The 23,593-nt window shown below is 34.8% G+C and overlaps 1 protein-coding gene across 1 annotated transcript; it reads right to left on the bottom strand.

Moving 5' to 3' along the window:
• Positions 1-2,445: 2,445 nt before the first annotated feature.
• Positions 2,446-23,314, bottom strand: LOC104906800 (probable pectate lyase 18). The gene is made up of 5 exons (XM_010695615.4): positions 22,972-23,314; positions 21,515-22,286; positions 20,399-20,590; positions 8,649-8,854; positions 2,446-2,881 (listed from the first exon to the last, which is right to left on the bottom strand). Exons 1-5 carry the CDS (start codon positions 23,112-23,114, stop codon positions 2,632-2,634), a joined length of 1,563 nt encoding a protein of 520 aa, XP_010693917.1. The 5' UTR covers positions 23,115-23,314; the 3' UTR covers positions 2,446-2,631.
• Between the last annotated feature and the right edge of the window lie 279 nt (positions 23,315-23,593).

The raw sequence follows: 23,593 nt of genomic DNA, 5'->3' as shown, positions 1-23,593 counted from the left end.
CCCATTACAAGAGTTTACTCAAACCCTTTAACCCCAAACTCAAATACAAATGTTTGATAATATGGTTGAACTTTAGTATATAGAAACTGAATAACTATAAAGGATCATAGCACTCACAGGGACTTGGAACTCACTGATTCAAGGAATTGAAAATATAATTATTTTATAACGCTATTCCTTAAGTCATACCGTATGGTATAACTTAACTCAAGTCAGACACTTTGAAATGAAGAAATAAGACTCTATTTATAACATGCACAAGACTTGAGCACCACTTTCACTTATTTCTCCACTAACCTATGATCAGTTAGTTAGGAGAATCTTGGGAAAGAAGCAGCCAAAGACTTGGGCATTACTTCAATTATGTTTACTGTAATAAAGTTAGAGTAAAAATAGGAAACAAAAAGAAAATAAATACTTGGAGAAAAAGCAACATCATATCAAAATATAATCCAAGAGATATTTTTCTCAAACTCACTTTTTATTTATTTTCTTGTGCAAAAATATTTTACTGAAAAAGTTTTCATAAACCTGACATAAGTACATGAGTTCCTATGTGTACAGGAACTCACGTCAAGTTCATGCACTCACACAAACTCATTATATGTAATATAAATGTATGCTTTTTATTTTCCAAAAACTGATAATATAAGATTAATCAAACTAAAGATATAAAATCATACTCCTAAATCAAAACCGATTTATTTGAAACTATTCTATTTAAAACTTATCTTTTATTTAAAAACTAAATCTTATCCTAAAACAACTAATGCATATTATTTAAAAATAATTAATTAAGTAGAGATTTATTAAGAAACGAACTTTAAATAAATCTTATATATTAAGATAATAATATGCAACAAACTCACTGACTCTTAAATACTTTTGAGTTTTGACTCTAAGTTCCACGAGTTCCTTTTGACGCCATGTTCCATTACCTTTTACATTTCCATATACTTACATGAATCCTAGAAAATAAAACTCACATTTTCTGCCTTCATGCTACATGCTGTTCCAACTCAAGAACATCATATTGATAGCTCCACCTCTGGAAAATCAACGTGCTAGTTCCTTTAAGGAACTTCGCACTTATAGTTCCTTCTCAGGAAATGATTGTTTCAACTATGAAACTTTAGGAACTGCTCTAAGCACTCATGAATCATATCCAATGTTCCTCTTAGGATATACCTGGGAACTTTGTGTTCCTTTTAGGAACTCTTCTAGGAACTTTGTTTGTGCTCACTTCTATATCATTTTTCTTGAACTCTTCATGATTGGTTCCATCTTAGGAACTTACATAAAGTCTAGCAGCACATCTGTATAATCATACTTATTCTCTCTTTGGATTTCTTCTAGAAATTCTTCATAATGTGATATATTTAACCTTCCATGACTTGTTCTAAGTTAATGTAATATGCACATCTCAAACACACATGTTAGCTGGATAATCATCATTTATTTACAATCATCAAAGCACTACATGACTAAACAGAGATGGTGTCCACTGCTCCATTGGTGGTGCAGACGCGCAAGAAAATCTAGGCGCTCATGGTGGTGCAAACATGTAGTACGGTGGCCGATGAAAAGAGCACGCGCATTAGCATGGCTGGTCAATGTCGCCGGTGGGACTTGGGAGTGAAGGGGAGGTATGGTGGGAGTGGATTTGTGGAAGTGAAGCTAGGGTTTTAGAGAGTGAAGTTGTGAAGGGGAAGCGTGTGATTGCGTGAATGTTTGGAGAATTATTTATGAGGCTAGGCTCCAGCAGCCCAAAAGAACTAGTTTTAGAAACACGGGTTCGCAGAGCCGGAACTCAGCACAAACCGAGACCCCGATCCGCGATCTGACAGCAAGATCCGTATCTGACATGGATCCAACGGTTTGAAATTTTAGGACCCAGATCAGCAAAAACGAATCCTGATCCGCGAATTCATGTCGAGTCCATGATCCATTGTCATCCCCTAGATGCACTAGTGTTAGCTTTAACTTCTTTGTTCTTACCTTCATTTTCACTTATAAATAATAGATGCTTGGTTTAGGGATGATGGAAACTGAAATTATCAAACTCTCTGTTCTTGTGTACATGTTAGTTTTCCCATGTTAGGAAACGTAAGAGAATATAACCTTGTAAGCTTGAGAAACTATTCTCATACCAAATGATTTTAAGATATTACTTCCTTTGAGGTTATAAATAATACAAGCTCGCCTCTTCCTTCTAGGTCAGCCCATGCTTATTTTTGTATTCTATAACTAGTTATTAGGCCCGGGCTATGCCTCGGGTAAGAAAATTTTCATTTATTAATATTGTACTTTGATATGATATCACTAAATACAACTTGGTCTAGTGGTTAAAACTTTAGTACATGAACTTGAGGTCACGTGATCAAAACCTATACTATGCAATTTCTTATTTTTTTCATTGTATTCGACAAAAATGGTAACAGAAAGTGAAGAATAAATAATTAGTGATTAGATTAGGCATCTCTCAGGGTTCCAAAATATACAGGTCGGCCCAAACTATTATAGGGCCAATCCTTGTGTTTGAAAATATTCTACAGGTTAGCATTGCAAAATCAAAAATTCCTAAAATGAGCTTGTTTTTATGGTTGCCTTCATGAATCATTTTGTTCATAACTATAGGCATAATAATGTTAAAGACAGTAGATAATTATGATTGCTAATTGTACACAAAATTAGAATGACAACAATAGCCCAGATGATGGAGGCCGTAGATAAGGGTGGGGGACTGCCGCTCCCAAACATCATGCCAAAGTAGTCTGCATCACCACCGGACCCGGATCCGGAACCGGAACCAGACCCCGACCCCGATTGCCCCCCGCTGCTGCTCGTACTTCCACTACCTTGAGGTATGCTGACGCTGTTCCTGTGTGCAAGTACAGGAAATGTTATAGTTCATTAATCCACCTTGACAACAAAATTCGTAAATCGAACAACATTCCCGAGTTTCAAAAATATGAATAAATAAACAGAAGATTATTTGCAAAAATCCAAATCAAAGTGAAAGGCTTCATTCTCAAATCCATCCGTAACTAAAAACATTACAATAAACCAACTTCACTCCTTAAATTTCATAGATAAAGCCACCATAACCACTACCAACTTAGTTATTCACTAACCGTACTTTAAATAATAGAAAATGAATACAAGTTGCAGAATTCCTCCTCCACCCCCTCATCCCAGCTTAGCAAGCTATCCGCACACCAACCCAACTCTCCTTAACGACCACCACCAACATTCCAAGATTTCAGCGACTACACTGCAGGCTCTCTCCACTACACAACCACCAAATCCATAACTCCAAATCTCCAATAGCAATGGTGAGAGGAACCTCAATAAACCGATTCACGGAAGAAAGGAGATGAACAAGTTAGGAGAGTCTGGTTTTAAAAGGCACAAAAGCACCAAAACCTAGAGAATCCTCAAAGACTAGACATAATGTGCATTTCAACTTCTTTTCTTTTTTGGAAAGTCGAAAAGACTAATCCTCAAGATACGAGATATTTCAACATGTACATTACTTGTGCTGGACCCCATGTGGTAAAAATGTAATAATAGTGGATTCAGCAATTTTACTTGAGAAAATTATACAAAAATAATCATATCAAAAGTTAAAAGGACCTAATCATTCAAAAAAATTCTAGATATTCATATCAAAATAACACTAAGGTGATGATGAGGGTAGCTGAATTCTATGTTACTCAAACTTGAGTACTTGTTGTACACGGAGATCCACTTGTCTAACTTAGCGACTAAATGAAAGGATATTCATAATTTTGGCCCAAAATAAGGTGTTGAGGTGTCTATACCGATGGTGAAGTGTTTAGGATTTGAAATTGTACTTGCATATGGTGAGATGAGATGAAATTGTACTTGCAGCACGCCCTCTTTTGTTGCGTGACATCGAGCACGAAGAGTTATGTGATGCTGTGGTTAGATGGGATGAGCTAGATAAGAAAATGGTGCAAAAAGGTTGTTATCTCGCATGGAATATGTGGTCTGCAAGAAATAGGTATGTATTTGAAAACACATCTGAACCTTTACCTATTATTGCTCAATGAGTGGGGAGACAAACTGAAGAATATAATTTGTACTCTATGCGGATATATGGAGGTGTGCGGATGGGGAGCATTGCGAGCTCGGCTGTTTGGTGCGCCCCGCCTCCTGGGATCATCAAAGTTAATGCAGATGCGAGCCTAGGTGAGGATGGTTGGGGTGGTAGCTCGCGACACTAATGGGAAAGTATGTTTTTCAGCGGTGAGAAGAACTTGAGCTTGGTGGCCTCCTGAAGTAGCAGAATGTAAAGCTATTCACTTAGCAGTTCGTTTGGCCAAATCTCATCGTTTGAAGGACGTACTTATTGAGTCTGACTCGTAGGTTGTCACATTTAGATTGACAAAAGCAGTACTCCATTTCTCGAATCTTGATCACATTTTAGGAGACGTTCTTGCTTTGAGTAATGATTTTATTTCTATTAGGTTTATTCATGTTAAAAGGGATGGGAATGTTGTTGCTCATCACCTTGCTAGAGTAGTGCCCTTTGGAGTGGAACAATGTTGGGAAAATCATGTCCCTAGAGAGATAGCTCCGTATGTATTATTGGACACTTTGTCCCTGAATTAATGCACTTCTTTTTTCCCCTCAAAAAAAAAGAGTTCGAATAACATTGGTTGTGTTGGGAGCTAAGTTTATAGCCAATCTGTCATCACGGGATCAGATCCTCGTCAAGAGTACCTGACTTTGGACTTTTGTGATGTTGGACTTTTATGTGGGCTTCGAAACAATGTGGCTTGAAGGATGTGAACCAAAATAATTAAATAAGTAAGAACGATGAACAATGGATGGCAGCATAGTGGTGAGCTTTCCACCTCCAAATACAGCAGCAGAGAAGAGGCTTTCCATTTTCCTGTTAGACCTACTCACCAACATTAATTAAATAAAAAATAAGAAAACCAAGACGGTGAAGGATAATATTTGTCCCTAAGAAAGCAAGTTCAATGAACCTTTTCAGAGTTCAGACAAAAGATCATGGGCCAGAAACCCAAAATATGCAATAGGTCATTGTTGTAGAAGATACTCCCTCCGTCTTTTTTTATTTGTTACATTTTGCCATTTAGGAATGTCTCAATTTATTTGCTACATTTGCAAATATTTCCATATATAGTACATAGGTCCCACACTTTATTTACAAATTTGTCATCACTCCCTTCTTGATTTTGTAAATGTTTCCATATATAATACATAGGTCCCACAATTTACCTATTTGCTTTTTTGTTAATTCCATTTATGTCAATGATCCTCACTCCCTCCTTGATCTTTGTGAAAAAATGCTTGTAGCAAATAAAAAAAGACGGAGGGAGTATTGTAAATCACTTGGGATAAGGGAGATCTCAACTGGGTGCTATGCAGATGTTAGATCAACTCATTATGTTTGACTTGTGTGGCAGATCTATAGCTCTACATGGGGTCATTGCCTACTGGCTACTGCCAGAGGTGTCCTGGCGGTTCCAAAAAGATACCCAGTTTGGTTGGACGGAAAACTTTCTTAATGGAAAATGATTTTTCATGGAAAAAACAATGGTAGATAAGTTTTTCTGTCTTTGATTCAATTTATGAAAAATTGGAGAGAAAAGGAAAGATAAAAATAAAAGGGGAGGATGGATGAGTGGAAAGACAGAGCAAGGTGTAGTACAGGGAGGAAAAGTGGTTTCCCTTCCTTCGGAAAGGAAAATGTTCATCATTTGGAAAACTGTTTTCCACCCTTCACAAACCAAATAAAGGAAAATGGAGAAATCAGTATTCAAGGAATTTGTTCTCTACCCAACCAAACACTCTAAGATTTTATTGGGATTGTGTTATTAATTTTGCAAAAGAATTCAATATACGACATTTCTCACTCAACCTTCAACTTTTTTTTTATTTTTGAAAAATGAACATAGCTTATTCATATGGAATATCATATGGCCAACCCTTAGATGGGAGGTTGTCTAGTTTATGAAATTACAAGGAATTCAGCCTGACCACCTTAAATGCAACTTCATAGAAATCACCACATAGATAAGAGAACTTTAGCTCTGTTAATCAAAACAAATCCTAGAAAGTAAAACTCCAATGAGCTAGGATGTTTAGACCAAAAGGATGAGCTGTAAGTCAGCAACAAACACACATATAAGACTAAAGGTACAGGCATATGTTCTTATCAAATGAGGAAAGGCCATTACAGGCCAACAGCACATGGATTGATGGGGTCACTTCCAGAAACAAAACCGTTGGTACAAGAGGGGTTAGTTTACCTTTTTCACTTTCAGCATAATCTTTTTAAAGACCTTTATCAAAAGTGAAAATGTTAGGAAGAAAATTGGACAAGTATTGTAAGGGCTGGGGTATGACTGTAGTGCTTTTGCTGTAGCATGTTCTTGACTCCTTGTAACATCTAGCTAAACCCTAGTTCTAAATTTTACAAGTGTTTCCACCTGTATGTGTCTACAAACTATTTATTTGGATAATGACACTCATCATGTTCAAATTGAGATTTATAGGTGTTCAAAACAGAAGAAAGAAACCATTTATGTTACATGTTTGGTAAATGATTGGGGTAATGGTTTATGTTTTTTGAAAGTATGTTATCCCTACCCAATTATTACCAATCTCAACACTATGGTAACACGGGTGTTACCACTTACCACTTAGAGGGCGTTTGGTATGAATGAAGGAAACGGAATGGAAAGGATTTGGATAACAAGGGGAAATGACAATAATAATTATTACCTTTATTAGTTGTTTGGTATCCTAGTAGAATGAAAACAATTGAGAGGTTTATGATTGAAAAAGGAAATGTGACTTGTTTTCACTAGTTTGATAAGGGTAACAAATGGGGGGATTGTGTTTCCCTCCGGAAAAGGTATTTGTTACTTAACACTCATACCAAACAATTAGAAATGGAAAAGCTTATTTGAATCCGTTTCCTACATCAAGTTTTTCTATACCAAACATCCTCTTAGAAGTAATTATTTTCCGTAGTAAACCAAACACTCAATGAAGGTCATAAATTATTGTTACCAATTTTTCCATCGGTTCCATAAGATGCACTTAAAATGATAAGCAACTATTTAAGGCATATACGTCCTCCATCCTTCTTGAAGTCTTTTACTTTGAGTTTCACTTTTGCCGTCACATAATTTTGACCAATCATATATTTGATTATCTATCCACAAAAAGTTAACTAAATTAAATAAATGATAAGTCTTTTACTTTGAGTTTTACTTTTAGTGTCACATAATCTTGACCAATCATATATTTGATTAATAAATGATATTTTAAAATAAATATTGAGACAAGTATAATAACATCTTAGACAAAAAAATGTGTATATTGCTAAATTAGTGCATAAGATCAATATGAAAAAACTAAACAAATGGGAGCAGTATCTTTTAATTTTAAACAATATCAATAAGGAAAGCTTGTTCTCACTCGTGACTAAGGTATTATAGTTCATACCACTATGTATCTACTACCGAAATGTGCAAATGTTCGGAGGAAAGAAAGTACAAGATTTGTTTGAGGTTGGGAGGAATAGACAATCTTAACTCATTAATGGTGTAAACAAACAGTGACCAAGTTTTTTTAACTCAAAGATACCAAATTTATTTTGGAAAAGAGGATGTACCAACCTTGTACATTGATCCAATCAGAGAATAGAGCTTCCCAAATTTCATTAGATGCACGGGAATGTTTGAACATGGCGCTCGCCCACATTTGAGGGACATCATTGAATAACAAGACATGTCAAGAACCATAAGCGGATTATAGCTTATGCACATGTCTAAACCAAAAAAAACTAACTCAAAACTTTATCAGGTTAATCAACACTATATACCAGAGTTTGGAGTGTTTTCTAACATTAATCTCAATTTCCCATTTATGATTTACAATCCAAAATTTGAACATGGCGCTCGCCCATATTTGAGGGACATCATTGAATAACAAGAAATGTTAAGAAGCACATGTCTAAACGAAAAAAAAACTAACTCAAAACTTTATCAGGTTAATCAATACTATATACCAGAGTTTGGAGTGTTTTCTAACATTAATCTCGATTTCCCATTTATGATTTACAATCCAAAATTCGAAATTTCCCTTCACATTGGTCCTCGGTGACCTATGGATCCAAATTTTCTTTCTTTTCTCTCTAGTCGGCTTTCCAGTCAACACACCAAGCCACCACAACCACCTGATCACCCTTTGCACACTTTATACCACACCCTGCCATCCCAACTTCATCTCCCCAATCTCTGCAACTTTGCCTTCTGCAGCTCTCACTAATACAACCGCCACCTCTGACCTCCCCAACTCCAAACGTCTTTAAAAAAATTCCAGTGTATGGAATGTTTCATAGAGAACTAATATTTTGGAATTAGTAAGTTCACCAGTAATTTAAGAACCTCTGAAACTAGTAAGACTTTAGTGATGCGTTTTGTTCTACTTATTTCAAGAAGATAAGTTCGATTTACAACTACATTAAGATTATCAAATTGAGCAAAGTATTAACATTTAACAATTTGACAGTATATATATTATATATGAAGAATATTCATATTAAACAAATCAAGAGCTGGTTTGCGTTCAAAAGTTACCTGGGATCACCAAAAACACCTGCATTCATGGTAATCTGTTCAATGGCAGCTGCAGATCTGGGTGCAATACTAGAGGCTTTAGTATACTCAGCACTTAAGCCTTCCCCAGAAGGCACAAAGAAGGCTCCATTTATCATTATATCCCCTTCACTCCTCCAGTTCCAATTCGCCCAATTCTTATCACCTGTTTCCACACGCCTTGTCACCTGTTGATATTCCAACAATCAAATATTATATGTTATTTTCCCCCTTGAATAATTGGCGGGTGCAAAAATAACACATATTGAGCCAGAGAAAAAGTGAGAAGGAAACAGGCTTTCATAAAATCTATCAATAAATATATATTAGAGAACGTATTGTGTTGGACTCGTCCGACCATAATCTTTGGTCGGACGACTTTCAGGTGGTTCCAATTTTTTTCAGTTAGTCTTAATTTTTTTCAGGTAGTCTTCATTTTTTTTCAGGTAGTCTTCATTTTGTTTTCAGTTAGTCTTCTTTTTTTTTCAGTTGGTTTTTGTACTTCAGTTAGACTTACTTTGGGTTTCAGTTGGTCTTTATTCTTTTTCAGGTAGTCTTCATTTTTTTTCAGGTAGTCTTCATTTTTTTTCAGGTAGTCTTCATTTTTTTCAGGTAGTCCAACTGAAAAAAAAACAAAGTCCAACTGAAACAAAACAAAGTCCAACTGAAAGAAACACAAAGTCCAACTGAAAGAAACACAAAGTCCAACTGAAAGAAAACAAAGTCCAACTGAAAGAAAACAAAGTCCAACTGAAACAAAACAAAGTCCAACTGAAAAACAAAACACTAACCTCTGTTTTCTCTCACTTTCTCCTTCTTCTTCATTCCTTCAAAAATTCTGTGATTAGTGTTGTCAATTTTGCTATTCTAACAGGCATAATGTTTGTTAATGGCAGGCGCATACATTGACAAGAAATGCCCCTTTACTGGTTCCGTTTCAATCAGGGGCCGTATTCTAGCTGGCACATGCCACAGTGCTAAAATGCAGAGAACCATCATCGTACGTCGTAACTACCTTCATTACATCAAGAAGTACCAAAGGCAAGATTTGAGCTGCTTCTTTCACCCTGGTGCGTATATGCTAGTTCTGAGTTGTCTGGTTATTCTTTTGATGGTTTTGCCTCCAGGTATGAGAAGAGGCATTCAAACATCGCGGCACATGTATCACCCTGAGATGATTTTGATGATTTTTTTGAAGGACTTTGTTAAGCTCAAGAATCGAAACTAGGTGGATTATATGAAAATCCAGAGAAGAAGAAGAAGAAAGAGGAGAGAGAATGTGACCTAAAAAGTGAAGCAGAGAGAAGATGTATTGGGCTCAGCCCGTCTGACAGTAAACAATACGTCAGACGGTCTGACCCAATACTTTCTGTATATATTATTATATTAACAGGTGTTGTCTATAACGTCTACAAGCTATGTGGCACAACAAATGTGGTTGAATTGCTCAATGTAAAAGTTGAACCCTAATAACATAAAATGTTTTACATTAAACCACCAACTCAATGACACAATTGTACTATAGAAAATTCTCATATAGGAAACGTATTTTTCACCAAATACCCTTGACAAAAAAAATTTTATTCACCATATACCTTTGTTTTCAAAATTCACCATATACACCTAAATTTCTTCAAAATTCACCATACGTCCTTAATAACTAATGACAGTCAACTTTTTAAGTCATTAATCGCTGATTCTATTATCAAACCCTAATTAACCCTTATTTGAGTTGTTTACCTTAATTAACCACAATTAAAACACCACAAATGACCCATTTTATTACTACTTCCATAAACTTCTTCCTTCTTTTTTGGCCTTAGGTATTGTATCAATGCTAATCTATTAGGGTAAATGAGTGAAATAGGGAGATTAATTAAGGTTTAGTAATGGAATCATGGGTTAATGATAAAAAAAGTTAATAGTCGTTAATCATTAAGGGCACATAGTGAATTATCAAGAAATTGAGGGGTATATTGTGATTTTGAAAACATCAAGAATATATGGTGAATAAAAAATATTGTCGGGGATATAGGTTAAATATCCGTATACTAAAAGATTGTTAAAACTAAATTTTATAAGTAAAATCTCACAAATAAAAACTCACATATTACACAAAAGTCTATCAATTATGGATCTGAGATTGCAAACTAGGTGAAAATCCAAAGTTACGAACTAAAAAGAGACCCCCACAAACTTTTTAAGCCTTGAATGTAGAATTTGACTAGTAAAATTCAACAATGAGTTACCACTTACCACATTCCCAACTGTTAGGATTAGGTATGGCAATGAGTAGGATCTTGGGTGTATATAGGACACATCCAGTAAGACCTATACCCAAATCGATTATTTTGAAATGAACCCAAACCCATCCCAAAAAAATGCAGATTTATTGGGTCCAAAATGGGTATTTTTCAATTTCTTCTATCACCCATATTTCCTTCTTCATACATTCTTTTTTCACCCAATTAATGTAGAAACTAAAACAAATACAAGTTAGTGCTAACCAAAAATACTAACTATTAAGTGAATAATTAAGGAATATATTACAACCACAGAAAAAAAAAAATTACGGTTGTGTTTGCGGTTTCAGACTTTCTGTCGAGTTGTCATGGGAACGGCTTGTACGGCGAACTACAACATTTCACGGTCGTCGTGGTGTGAATTCTTTTTGAAAAATCACATAGTTGGATTTTCAAGCTTTTTTTTTCCATTTTTAAAATTTTTTACACAATATTGTATCTAAAACTGTTATAAATACACTGTTTGAGATACTTTTGATATTACACTATACTCCCTCCGGTTTCTAAAAGATCCTCCCTCTTTTACTTTATTCTTTAATTGGCAAATTTATCCCCTTTTTACCCCTCATGTCCCTATCATATGATCCACCATTGCACTATTCATTCAATTTTACTCCCTTTCTCTCTCCTACTTTAACCCTTTTTTATTTGTTTATTTTCCTTATCCCTTTCTTTCTCCTACTTTACCCACCCCAGACCCCACACAAATTGATCCTCATTGGTGTGTGTAGTAACAGTAACAAGGATGATCTTTCGAAACCGAAGAGAGTATTAAAATATTGTAAAATAGAAAAATATTCATAAGAATAGCAACTTTTTCTTACAAAACAGAGCATTAAAAAATGAGGACTTTTTCTTTAAACAAAAAGAGAGTTGGGTTAGTAGGTTAACGCCACCCCTCCCTATTTTCCTCAAAAGAAGAAAAGCATATGAAGTCAACAGAAAAAGTGAAAAAGAAAAGAAGCATGCTTTAAGAGAACGAAAAAAGGAGAGAATCATCGCCGGTCGGCGGCAGATATGGCGCCGGAAGAAGCCAATGATGACTCGCTGACATTCTCTGTCAAGACCGAGCCGCCGTCAATAGCCTCTTAATGTATATATTAGGGTTTCTTTGAAATTAGGGTTTTCAATACCTAACGAAATCAAATGAGTTTTACTTTGAATTCAAGTTCTACAGCTTGGGTAAGATTTAATTTGAATAAAAATATTTTTTTGACAAACTTATCCGGTTGATCTTGCGCTGACTTCTTCTTCCTCGACCAAAAAAACATGTCGTTTTCAAATAACGGACGTTACGTAATTGTACCAGTTCTGGATAGAGGTAGGCATGGGTCGGGCTGATACGCGGGTCGGGTACGGTTTTGGCCCGAGCCCGGCCTAGCCCCTGTCCGCTACATTGGTCGTGGGCCTACCACAGTCAAGAAGTTTTCTTTCAGGCCCGCACGAGCCTGCTTATGTGGGCCGACCCTCAGATTGAACTCCCCTTCTTTGAAAAAACGGTTTTGGCCCGAGCCCGGCCTGGCCCCTGTCCGCTACATTGGTCGTGGGCCTACCACAGTCAAGAAGTTTTCTTTCAGGCTCAGCCTGCTTATGTGGGCCGACCCTTCTTTGAAAAAACAACATGAAACACAGGTCAGCCCTGCATGAGGCACGAGCCCAACCCATGGGCATAATCTAGAAATTTTAGGTCCATCCCGGCACGGCCCACCATTACCCCATGCCTGTGAACACCCATACCCATGCCCATGTGGCCCATAAAAGGATCATATGCTTGTCAGCTTGTTTATTTGAATATTCAGTAATATTAAAACTCCATTTTCGATGCTTTTTTTTTCCTCCGCTTCATCTCCCCTCTTTTTCGTGTGATATGTGATGAAACCCGTAACACAGCAAAGTCCCACCTTTCGATGCTTTCTCTATCCTCTTCCCCTCCCCAATGTTTTCTCCTTAATATACGATAAAGCCAGCCAGACTGAAGAGAAAAGCGAACCCCAGACCTAATTCTAAAGGATTTTTTTCCTTCTTTGGCTGAAATTCCGTTAGAAGGCCTAGGGACTTCTCTAAGCCTTTGTAGCCGTTACCAAGACGTACCCATATTTTGGCTCAATCGTACCCATCGGAACCCCGCGTACCCACTTTCCAAGGTATGTTTTGGGGACGTATCTACCATGTACTCATCCCGTACCCTGTGAGACAGGAAACGATACCCAAGAGGAGTACCCGTGCTTCATAGATCATAACTTAAGAAGAAATCCTTACCTCATACTTTAATGGAAAATTGACAATGGAAGTATGAACTTTGGACAATAATTTTTAAAAGGTATGAACTATTGATTAATCTTTGTAAGCCCGCGGACCCATTGACTTAAAACGCACGATTGTTTTTAAATCTCACCTAATTCCTACTCTTTCCCTCAATTAACCCTTCTGGCATGACCCACATTTTACAAGTTATGACTTATTAATCCTGAGGCTTGTTAAAACCCCTTAAATGAGAACTTACACAGGTTAATCAATAGTTTAAACCTTATAAAAATTATCACCCAAAATTCATATCCCCACTGTCAATATTTTAGTACCCAATCATTCTATCCATTTACCTTTGTGAAAAAAAAGTACAAAATTATAAATTAGCATAGGTCAAATCTAGGGCGGATCTAAAATCATTGGACTTAGACCAAGACCTAACCCATTAACATTTGGACCCACATTTGACCCAAACCCATAAGTCAAAACAAAGTAGAATCAAACCCTTCTAAATGCGTCAAGATTAAATCCTTACATCGTACTATAATTTAAAATCCAGTAGATGCATGCATAATTTTAGTACCCAATCATTTCACCCAGATACTTTTTTGAAATAAAAAATACAAAATTATAAATGTGCCCGTAGGTCGAATCTAGGGTGGATCTAAGTCTGAAATCATTTGACTTAAACCCATACCTAACCCATGAACATTTGGACCCACATCTAACCCGAACTTGTAGGTCAAAACAAAGTAGACCCAAACTCTTAAAAATGAGTGAGTCGAGTGCAGCAGTGTGTGTGTCGGGTATTGGACCCATTGTCGTCCCTATTTGAGATATACCTTGGATTTACCTAGCACTTCGAACATATTGTAAATTGAGATATATGTTTCTGATTCTATTGTGTCCCCATGGCTAATTTGATTACGTATGTAGGGACTGATATATGAGCACCTACTAACATGATTTTACCCCTAATTTGTGTAAGTTGTACTCTCTCTAAGAAAACCTAATATGAGTTGATACTCCCTATAGGCCTATACTTAAAGACATAGCTAATAATTAGTGCACCACGTTAGATATGTGTGTAGATTGTTCTTAATTGCTTTTATTTTAACACCTACAAATTTTATCTTAACTTCACCGTTTTTTTGATAAATAAAGATGAATATGCTATTTTAATTTTCACATTACTCCATTGAAAGCCGCGTAATTTTGATAGACAAGGTCGTGCATTCATGTAGACACGGTCATGTGTCATACTAATGTGTCCAAAATCTAACCTGGACTCGGCTAAAGTGTCGGGTACGGATATGGATTCAAGTGGTTGGTACGACACTTCCAACACGGGGACTCTATCTTAGATTTGGACAGTGGTATGGGTATGATGAAATTAATATTTTATAATGTAAAATATAGTACTAATTTTAAATGTTATGATGTTTTATTTACATTATACTCATAAAATTAAGGTACTAATAAAATTAAAGTACCGGTCATAGCCTCTTACGTTAGAGAAGAACAATGTTTTTAAAAAAAAAAAGAAAAGAAAGGAGATGATAAGGAAAACAGACTCATGTGGAAAGGAGAAAAAGGAAAAAAGAAAAAAGAAAAGTTACGTGGTCCATCAAGGACAAAAAAGAAAAAAGAAACAGAAACAGAGAACATCGAAGATCAAAGAGAGAGAAGACATAGAAGCGAAGGGGAAAAGAAATGGAATTGACAGGCGGTGGCAGCTTCAGTCAGCGAGCTCGAAGTTCCAACCGACGCTCGAGGTAAGTTCTCTTCTCCTCTGCTCCTCTTCGCGTTCGAATTCTAGGGTTTTCCCATGTCGTGTCCGACTGCAATTTGGAGGATCAAACTCGTATTTCATACTCGAGTCAATGTCGTGTCCTACCGACCGGGTATATGGCTAAAACTGCATACTCTGGATAACGGATAACAGAGTCCAAAATAACATACGTTTTTTTTGAGAAATATCAACAAACTTATTGGTCCATACCATGTCACAATGTTAACAACCCGACATAAATACTTATAAAACTAAATTATGTATAAAACCATAAAAAAAAGTACATATTTAAGGTTTCAAATGAGGTAGTAAGTAATTATGCTTTTTTATAAGAATAAATAAAATTGAAAAGATGAAGAGAGTTACTAAAACGTGTAAGAGATTTTATTTTTAAGAACAATTATGCTTTTTATTTTTAAAAGGTGAGAACTATTTTATTTTTTATTTTATTTTTATTTGGAAAGATAATTGATCCAAAACCAATCTCTGTTAGGTTACTAGCATGCGGGACACACCAGCTCACAGGCTGGGTACAAGCTAAACAGCCCAAAAGTAAATGTCCCAACATATTGTTGGGATGAGGATCCGAACTCCACTGAGCTACCACATCTCCCTCATACTTAAAGCTCTTATACCATTCACCAAGGTGCATTATACACCTAACGCTTAATTTGTTGTTCATTCCAAATTAATTTTTACTGATTTGGAGCTTTATAAAAAGACTACCTATGTTTCTTACAAGTACAAGCTAAACAGCCCAAAATTAAATGTCCCAACATATTGTTGAGATGAGGATTCGAATCCTCTAGCGGGGTGGTACTCCACTGAGCTACCACATCTCCCTCATACTTAAAGCTCTTATACCATTCACCTAGGTGCATCATACACCTAACGCTTAATTTGTTGTTCATTCCAAATTAATTTTTACTGATTTGGAGCTTTATAAAAAGACTACCTATGTTTCTTACAAGTTTACCTATTTTTTAAGGCACAAAATTTTAAGATAATATGCTGGTCCTACTGATAATAATAAACTAATAAAGTATTAATTTAAGGTGGGTTGAGAGAGAAAATGATAGTAACAAACAAAAAGATGGGCAGAGAAATAATAAGCTGGGTATTATATTAAAAAGTGCACCACATGAGTGGAAAAAGGGAGAAAAAAAGATTGGACATGTTACTATAAATAAAAAAAGTGACAATGTATAGATTAAAAATAAACCGACCAAAAAGGAAAGTGTAAATTAAAAAGAAACAAAGGGAGTATGCTTTAGAGTATATTCTATTCAACTTAATTAAACTAATTTGAGCTTCTTAACTAATCTGAATATATTGTTCTTAATCTTTCTAAACCAATCTGAGCTTCGTAACTAATCTAAATATTATTTTCTTAATTTTTCTAAACATGAATTTTTTTAACTAATTTGAACTTTTTGAAGGTTTTAAAGTTCAATTAGTATTTTAGAACTAATCTTAGTTCTTCTGAAAGTCCATATAAGTTACAAGAAAGTAGACCCTTGATGTTTGTTTCAAACCATAGAGTACAACTCTATTCATTCTCCTAAATGTTATTTTTCTTTACAAAACCATATGCCAATATAATTTATGGCTAAAGACATGAATAGTAGGACACAGCCATGAGCTCATGCTGCCAAAATATTCACTGGCAGATTCCCACACGGCTTGGGCCATGCTGTCCAAGCGGACACAATGAGTATGACGCAGGCTGGTAGGTCTAGGTCTTCTAGGAGATAAAGTGGATATTGTTTAGCCACAATACTAAATTATAATTTAAAAGATTACTGGATATATTATGAGTTTTCTTAATAGTTTAATTAGATCTAGATAGTTTCATAGCTTGATATATTATGAGTTTCATTACTTTATTCATATGAAAGATGTTCTTATTAATTTAATGAATCTAATAAGTTTGATTACTTTATTCATATGAAGGTTGTCTAGTCTTCTATCTTTTAAAAAGATTGAGTTTCAGATCTCATATAAATAAATTTCAATAAGTTCGGAAAAGTTCTAATAAACTTCACTAAGTTTAAGTAGAATAACTACATGAAATAAATAGTGTGATAAAAAAAGGCACCTTACGTTTCCATAGTAAATAATGCCTCCGTTTCATTTTAATTGTTAAACTTTGACATTTTACACTATTCACAAATTGCACTTTGACCCTCGTTTGTGATTTATACGTGAAATAAAAACATTGTCATATGGAATCTTGTAAGATTCGTCTTAGTATGTATTTTATTAATATGTATTTTTTATAACTTTTACAAATACATAACTAGAGATATATATCGTCAAAGTTTTGCATTGGTATACATGAAAAGTAGAAGTGTAACAATTAAAATGAAACGGAGGAATAGGTAGAATTGGTGTTTTAATTATCCTAGTACTTTACAATTACCCATTACTAGATTGGCGGTCTGCGATATCTAGAGAATGGCTACGTATGTAAATTTCAGATATTTAAATAATTTCGAGCATTTATGTCACTTGTTCTCATTTCATTAAAAAATAAATTTTAGATCCAATAAGTTCAGATTTGATATGATTATATCTAATGTGATTAAATTTGATAAGGTCTAACACAACACTCAAACATAAGTTTCAATAAGAGTCAATCGGTTTAATAAGTTCAGTTTATATAAATTCAGGTTTTTTCAGGTAAATAGAACGCACCATAATTGATACATTAACCACGAATCCGTACCTCTCTTATACGTCTATAAGCCCTAATAAGTTGGGAAAATAAAAGAAAATCTTTTTGCTAGGAGTCACGCTTAATTTTAGGGACCTCTCAAATCGAATATGACACCTACACCACTAAGCTCCTTATATTGTACTTTTATCGTTTCAAAATAGTTGCAGCGTTTGTTTTTTCACATTTGCCAAGACGGTTTTTTAAACGTTAATATCTTTAATTGCGTATAAGTAAAAATTACAAAAATTTGATATTTAAAATCCTTATATGTAGACAAATCTAACAAAATCCTTATTCCCAAACATAAGTAGGTAATAGAGTTCAAACTTATAACCTCCAAGTCGAGTTCCCCACCACCTCCATGACATAGTTATTAAATACTAGGCGCATTCAACCATGTATTGTGTTCACATACAATAATACTAAAAAAATATCTAGGCAAAAAGAGTAAGCAAAAGATTCTCATATGCTGTCAAGCACCTTGACAGAGGCCCACATCCACTGAGTACATACATAGATATCTAAAAACTGACGAAGATATTCCAATATTTTAAAGGCCTTTATTTAAAAGCTCCAATTGGTTAAACAAGTTGGTCCCCCATTCTCAAAAGTCTAATATTTTGGCTCTATATACACTGATGTCGGTCCCTTCTCGCCGCTCCATCAATCCTCAAGAATTCGAAAAATACAATCAAAACTACAATACGGACAAATTAATATTTTTTATTAGATCAACATTATTTTAAAAAAAATTAATATTTTTTATTAGTTCAACATTATTTTTCGAAATTTTCAAAAGTATAATTTTGATGATCGTAATTTGAAAATATATTACTTTCAACTCAATAATCACAATGCCCTAACCTTTCATAATTAAGCATATAAGTTATAACATTTTACTAAAAAACGTTGTGTAATTAAATACCCCATCTTTCCAAATATTTTTTATACACACTTTTTGTAATTAAAGTACTTTACTCACATTAAATCATACATATTAGGATTTAGCAATTATAAATGCATAAAAAAAACTTTGTATACTTAAAGCTCTTATTTTATTTTTTATTTTATTTTATTTTATTTTTATTAGGAAACACCAACCCCTATTAGGCTATTAGCCTACCGGACACACCAGCTCACAGTCTGGATACAAGGCTAAACAGCCCATAAGTAAATGCCGCAACATATTGTTGGGATGAGGATTCGAACCCTCTAGTGGGGTGGTACTCCACTGAGCTACCACCTCTCCCTCATACTTAAAGCTCTTATACCATTCACCTAGGTGCATTATACACCTATCGCTTAATTTGTTGTTCATTCCAGATTATTTTTTTCTGATTTGGAGCTTTATATAAATACTACCTATGTTTCTTACAAGTTTACCTATTTTTTTAGGCACAAAATTTTAAGATAATATGTTGGTCCTACAGAGAATAATAAACTAATGAAGTATTAATTTAAGGTGGGTCAAGAGAGGAAATGATAGTAACAAATAGAAAAGTAATGTTTTAGGACTTGTTCTTTTCGGCATAAAATAACTGAATTGAATTGAACTGAAATGAATAGTGATATGTGAGAGTAAAAGTATTGTCTAGAACTAAACTGAATTAAACTGAAATGAAAATAAGCTGCAGAGAACAAGCCCTTAGGTAGAAGATAATAATATAAAACTCGTGAATCCATTCCAACAAAGTGAGATAAATTAATAAGAGAAAAACCAAAAACAAAAATGGGTAAACTAATAAGAGATGAAAGGAGTAATAAGCAAGCAAAACAACACTCTTTGGTATACGATACACCCACTCACCCACGTGTATAATATAAATTGCACTATATAAACATAAAAAAACCTAATTTCCTACACACTCCCCAACAAAATCAATCACAAAGAATAAGTTTGATAACTTATGGGCCTGTTTGGCGAAATTAGTAGTTTTAATAACAGTTAGTTGTAGCATTAGTGATCGATGTTCGCGCTTAGCGTTTAAAGTAATTGCTTAATTGGAAGTGTGTAACAAAAGTAGTTGTTGAAATTGTGAAACATAACAAATGACATTTATTCAAATATAAAATGAACTACAACCATTTGTCAAACAAACGTATTAGTTTAAGATCATTTAAACCCTCAATAAATTTAAATTATCTATTTTAACTAAATTCTTGTAAAATTTGAAGCATAAAATAATATGAAATATTACTTATATATTCTCTTTAAAATAAATATTTAAATCACAACCATGCTATTATAAAGGAAAAACAATGGCAAAGCAATTAATAAACAGAAAAAGGAAAAAGAAAAATTGAAAACATCGATTAAGTATCCTACGATATGCTATCATATAGTGTTTATTCACTAAACTGCTACCGATAGATCTCAAACGTCACTTGGACTGGCGTTCTACAACCGCTAACCTATATTCAACTTCAATCGCTACCCGCTATTACAACCACTACCTTATAAAATACTCATAATTTCTTGAGTAGTGTTTTAATTTGTCCAAACACTACCTGCTACCTAAAATAATAATGCCAAACAAATCCATCAAAGGTATTACTGTACGTGACTATTATATACATGTTAACCATTGCATAATCCCTAATAAAATCCCCTAAGACAAAACAAAAAAAAAAAAAGGGCAAACGATAAACTGGAAGAATTAGAATGTCTAACCTCTTTTATATACCGGTTCTCTGGGGCAATGTAACGGTTACCTTGGCTGTTAATAGTTGGATTATCACTACCTCCAATCACATAAATCTCCCAATACCGAAAATCATTGTTAACAACGTGTATATACCCTCTTCTGCACCTCGGCATCCTCTGCACTACTCCCTCATCAAATACATTGAACGCCAATGTCACCTGCTTTTTTTTATTTTTACCACCAACAAACATTGTATCTATTAATCATCCTTTGCTCTAATAGAAACTTCTTCTCCTCAATTATACAAAAAAATAATTATACAAAAAAAAAACTGTTTTAATCGGTAATAGTAAAAGTTTATATCAAGAAAAAGAAATTTTATATCAATTTTAGTCACAAATAGATCAGTTTTGAATTTTGATAGTAAAGTCCGCCACTTTCGACTATGTTTCGCAACCCATTCAAAATACGAGTTTATGATCATGAGTGGAAATAATTAAGATAGTGACATAATTGAAAATGTTTGGTATGTTGTATGTACTTTAAATAAAATTTAAGGAGCTCGAAAGAAATTTATATAGGGAAGTTGTTTTGACTAGTATATGAACACAAGTAGCTGAAACTTTTCCCTTCATCTATATTTTCAACTTCTTTTTCTTTATCCAAATATTGTTTTATAAACAACTCGTTTTCTCGTTCTACCAATCAACTCATGCAATCAAAAACCTTTTCTGCAATCAGGCACCAATTTAGTTTTCAGTTGCTACCTTCTAGTTTTAGCTACATTGTAAGTCACTAATCATTTCCAGCTGATGTCGTCAAACATAGCCTCAATCGGTAACATAATAGAGAGTGAGCAAAGATCAATTGAACTAGTAAAAGTCCGTTTTAATTAATCTTTATGGAGTAATAATCAAATCTTGATTAGTACAGATCTGTTTGGTTTAGTTAAATCAGTTTTAATCATTACAAATTGGTGCTGTATATAGAATTCACAAAAATTCAGTTGAAAAATTAGTTTAATCAAGTAAAATCCACTTTAATCCCATAAAATTCCACAGAAAACAGTTCCTTCAGCTGAAATTGAGTCAAATTAAGCAACTTAATTGAAACTAAAAAATAGTCTAGTAGAGTTTTCATACCTGCATACCCTCATCCAAGACATGGCCGTCACTATTTCCAAGCAACATTACATCGTTATGATGTGAAAAATGACTATTAGAGATGGTAATAGCTGTAGTCCCCATTGTAGCATCAATCAAGCCATCAGTACAAGAAGATAAACTACAATGATCAATCCAAATATTACTCGACCCAAAAATCGTCATCCCATCACCGTCCGATTTCCCTCTCCTTCCCACATGGGTTGGGCTAGACCGGACAAACGCATTGCCAGCAGGGTAACAATTGTGAACATGAATGTTATGAATAATTATGTTTGACACATACTGTAGTGTAATGCACCCACCACCTGTGATATGGACATTAGCTCCTCGCCCGTCGATGGTCTTGTAATCATTTATAATGAGCTCGTATCGAAGCTTGATTGTCATGTCACCTGAGAAGATGATCCAGAGTGGCTCCTCTTGGAGCACACCGTACCGCAGTGTACCTGGTTTCGGGTCCACTGGGTCAGAGTCAGAGGAGTCAGTCACTGTGTAGATCTGACCCCCTTTGCCACCCATTGCAGCACGGCCAAAGCCGATGCCACAATCGGCTAATCGCTGGCGGTTCGATGCCCAATGCGGGTCGCACCGCCAGCAGTCGTCTATTGGGTTGCCTGTCAAACAAGAAGACGAAGACGAAGATGGAGACGATGACGAAGACGAAGACGAAGACGAAGATGGAGACGATGACGAAGTGTGTTCTAAAGCTTCAAGCATTTGTCTCCTTACTAGAGATACATTGACCATCCTGAATGAAAATAGAAAATTGTTACATTTATTTCTATTCACATTTTTGGAACATTTTAGTGAACATCAAATCCGGTAGAAATTCAAGTGTCAACTTTTTACACATCCAAAAATTAGTTAACGGCTAACTCAGCACAATGTCCCAACATTTCAGTGAACATAATTTTGAATATAAATTCAAGTGCCAATTTTTTCTAATATCCAAAACATTAAGTTAACGGCTAATTCAGAACAAAATCCCGACATTTTGGTGAACATACAATTGGATACAAATTAAAGTGCCAACTTTTTCTCATATCCGAAAAGTAATTAACGGCTAATTTCAGCACAGATTCCCAAGAAAAATAAACTAAATTGATTAGAATATACACAAGTTTTGAATGGAAAAATTGGAGTGATTGTAAGACCAGGGTGGCAAGAAAGACTAAACAGATGGTAATATCATGGCATTTTAACTAACGCACATCAGATGTTTGGTAAAATGCTTGAGTGAGAAAAATAAGTGTGTTTTAATATAATGCCTGTCTTGAAACTGGAAAATGCCAGTGGCCACAAATATAAATATTATTGAGACTTAAAAAAAGCATAAACTTAACAATTCATGAACTCCAAAGAAAACCCAGATGCGAAATTCATGAGACACGAAGTGTGTAAAAAAAGTATTATTTTTTTCTTTTTGTTTTTACCTGTGAACATCTCGTACAACAGCTTCAGGATCAGGGTGTTGATGTGGGAGTACAAGGTTGGTGGTGGCACTGAACAATGGAGGAGAGAGAAAAAGAGGAAGTAAGAAGAGAAGAGAGAAAATGTGGTTGTGAATAAGCAGCATTTTGGGTTTGGGAGTTGGCAAGGTTGCAGTAATGGCGGGTATTTAGTTCAGTAAGTTCATATTCAGGTGTTTAGTTTAGGTCATGGATGCAGATTTCAGGGGAGTGAAACTACTTATTTTGGGAATCGTGATCTGTTTTAGTACAGTACATACTTTAGAAGTATTATTATTTGTATTTTTTGAGAGTATGCTATAATGTAAATTTACAGCTACTATAACTATTGCTTATAAGGCTATAACTAGTAGATTCTAGCTGTAGCCAGTAGGAGATCTACGAGGTAAAAATGTAGTTAAAAGAAAAGGATTAAAGTAGGGTCTCTTTCCCAAAACCAAAAAGTTTTTAACAATTGGTTTAGTTTTTCTAAATTTTTGAACGGATATAGTACCTCTGTCTTTTATTATTTTACCCACTTTAACTAAAAACATTGTTCATCATTGTTACTTTGACTATCATTTGCGCTTTATAGGTAAGCAAAAAT

The sequence above is a fragment of the Beta vulgaris genome, chromosome 3, assembly GCF_026745355.1.
Source record: "Beta vulgaris subsp. vulgaris cultivar EL10 chromosome 3, EL10.2, whole genome shotgun sequence".
Lineage (NCBI taxonomy): Eukaryota > Viridiplantae > Streptophyta > Magnoliopsida > Caryophyllales > Amaranthaceae > Beta > Beta vulgaris.
This window is presented reverse-complemented; position numbering and strand designations above follow the sequence as displayed.

Coding starts and splice junctions, on each gene's coding strand:
- LOC104906800 (XM_010695615.4), bottom strand. CDS start 23,114: ATGCTGCTTATTCACAACCACATTTTCTCTCTTCTCTTCTTACTTCCT. Junction 8,855..20,398: donor AGAACCGGTATATAAAAGAG/GTTAGACATTCT, acceptor GAATATCAACAG/GTGACAAGGCGTGTGGAAAC. Junction 2,882..8,648: donor GGTGTTTTTGGTGATCCCAG/GTAACTTTTGAA, acceptor ACTTGCACACAG/GAACAGCGTCAGCATACCTC.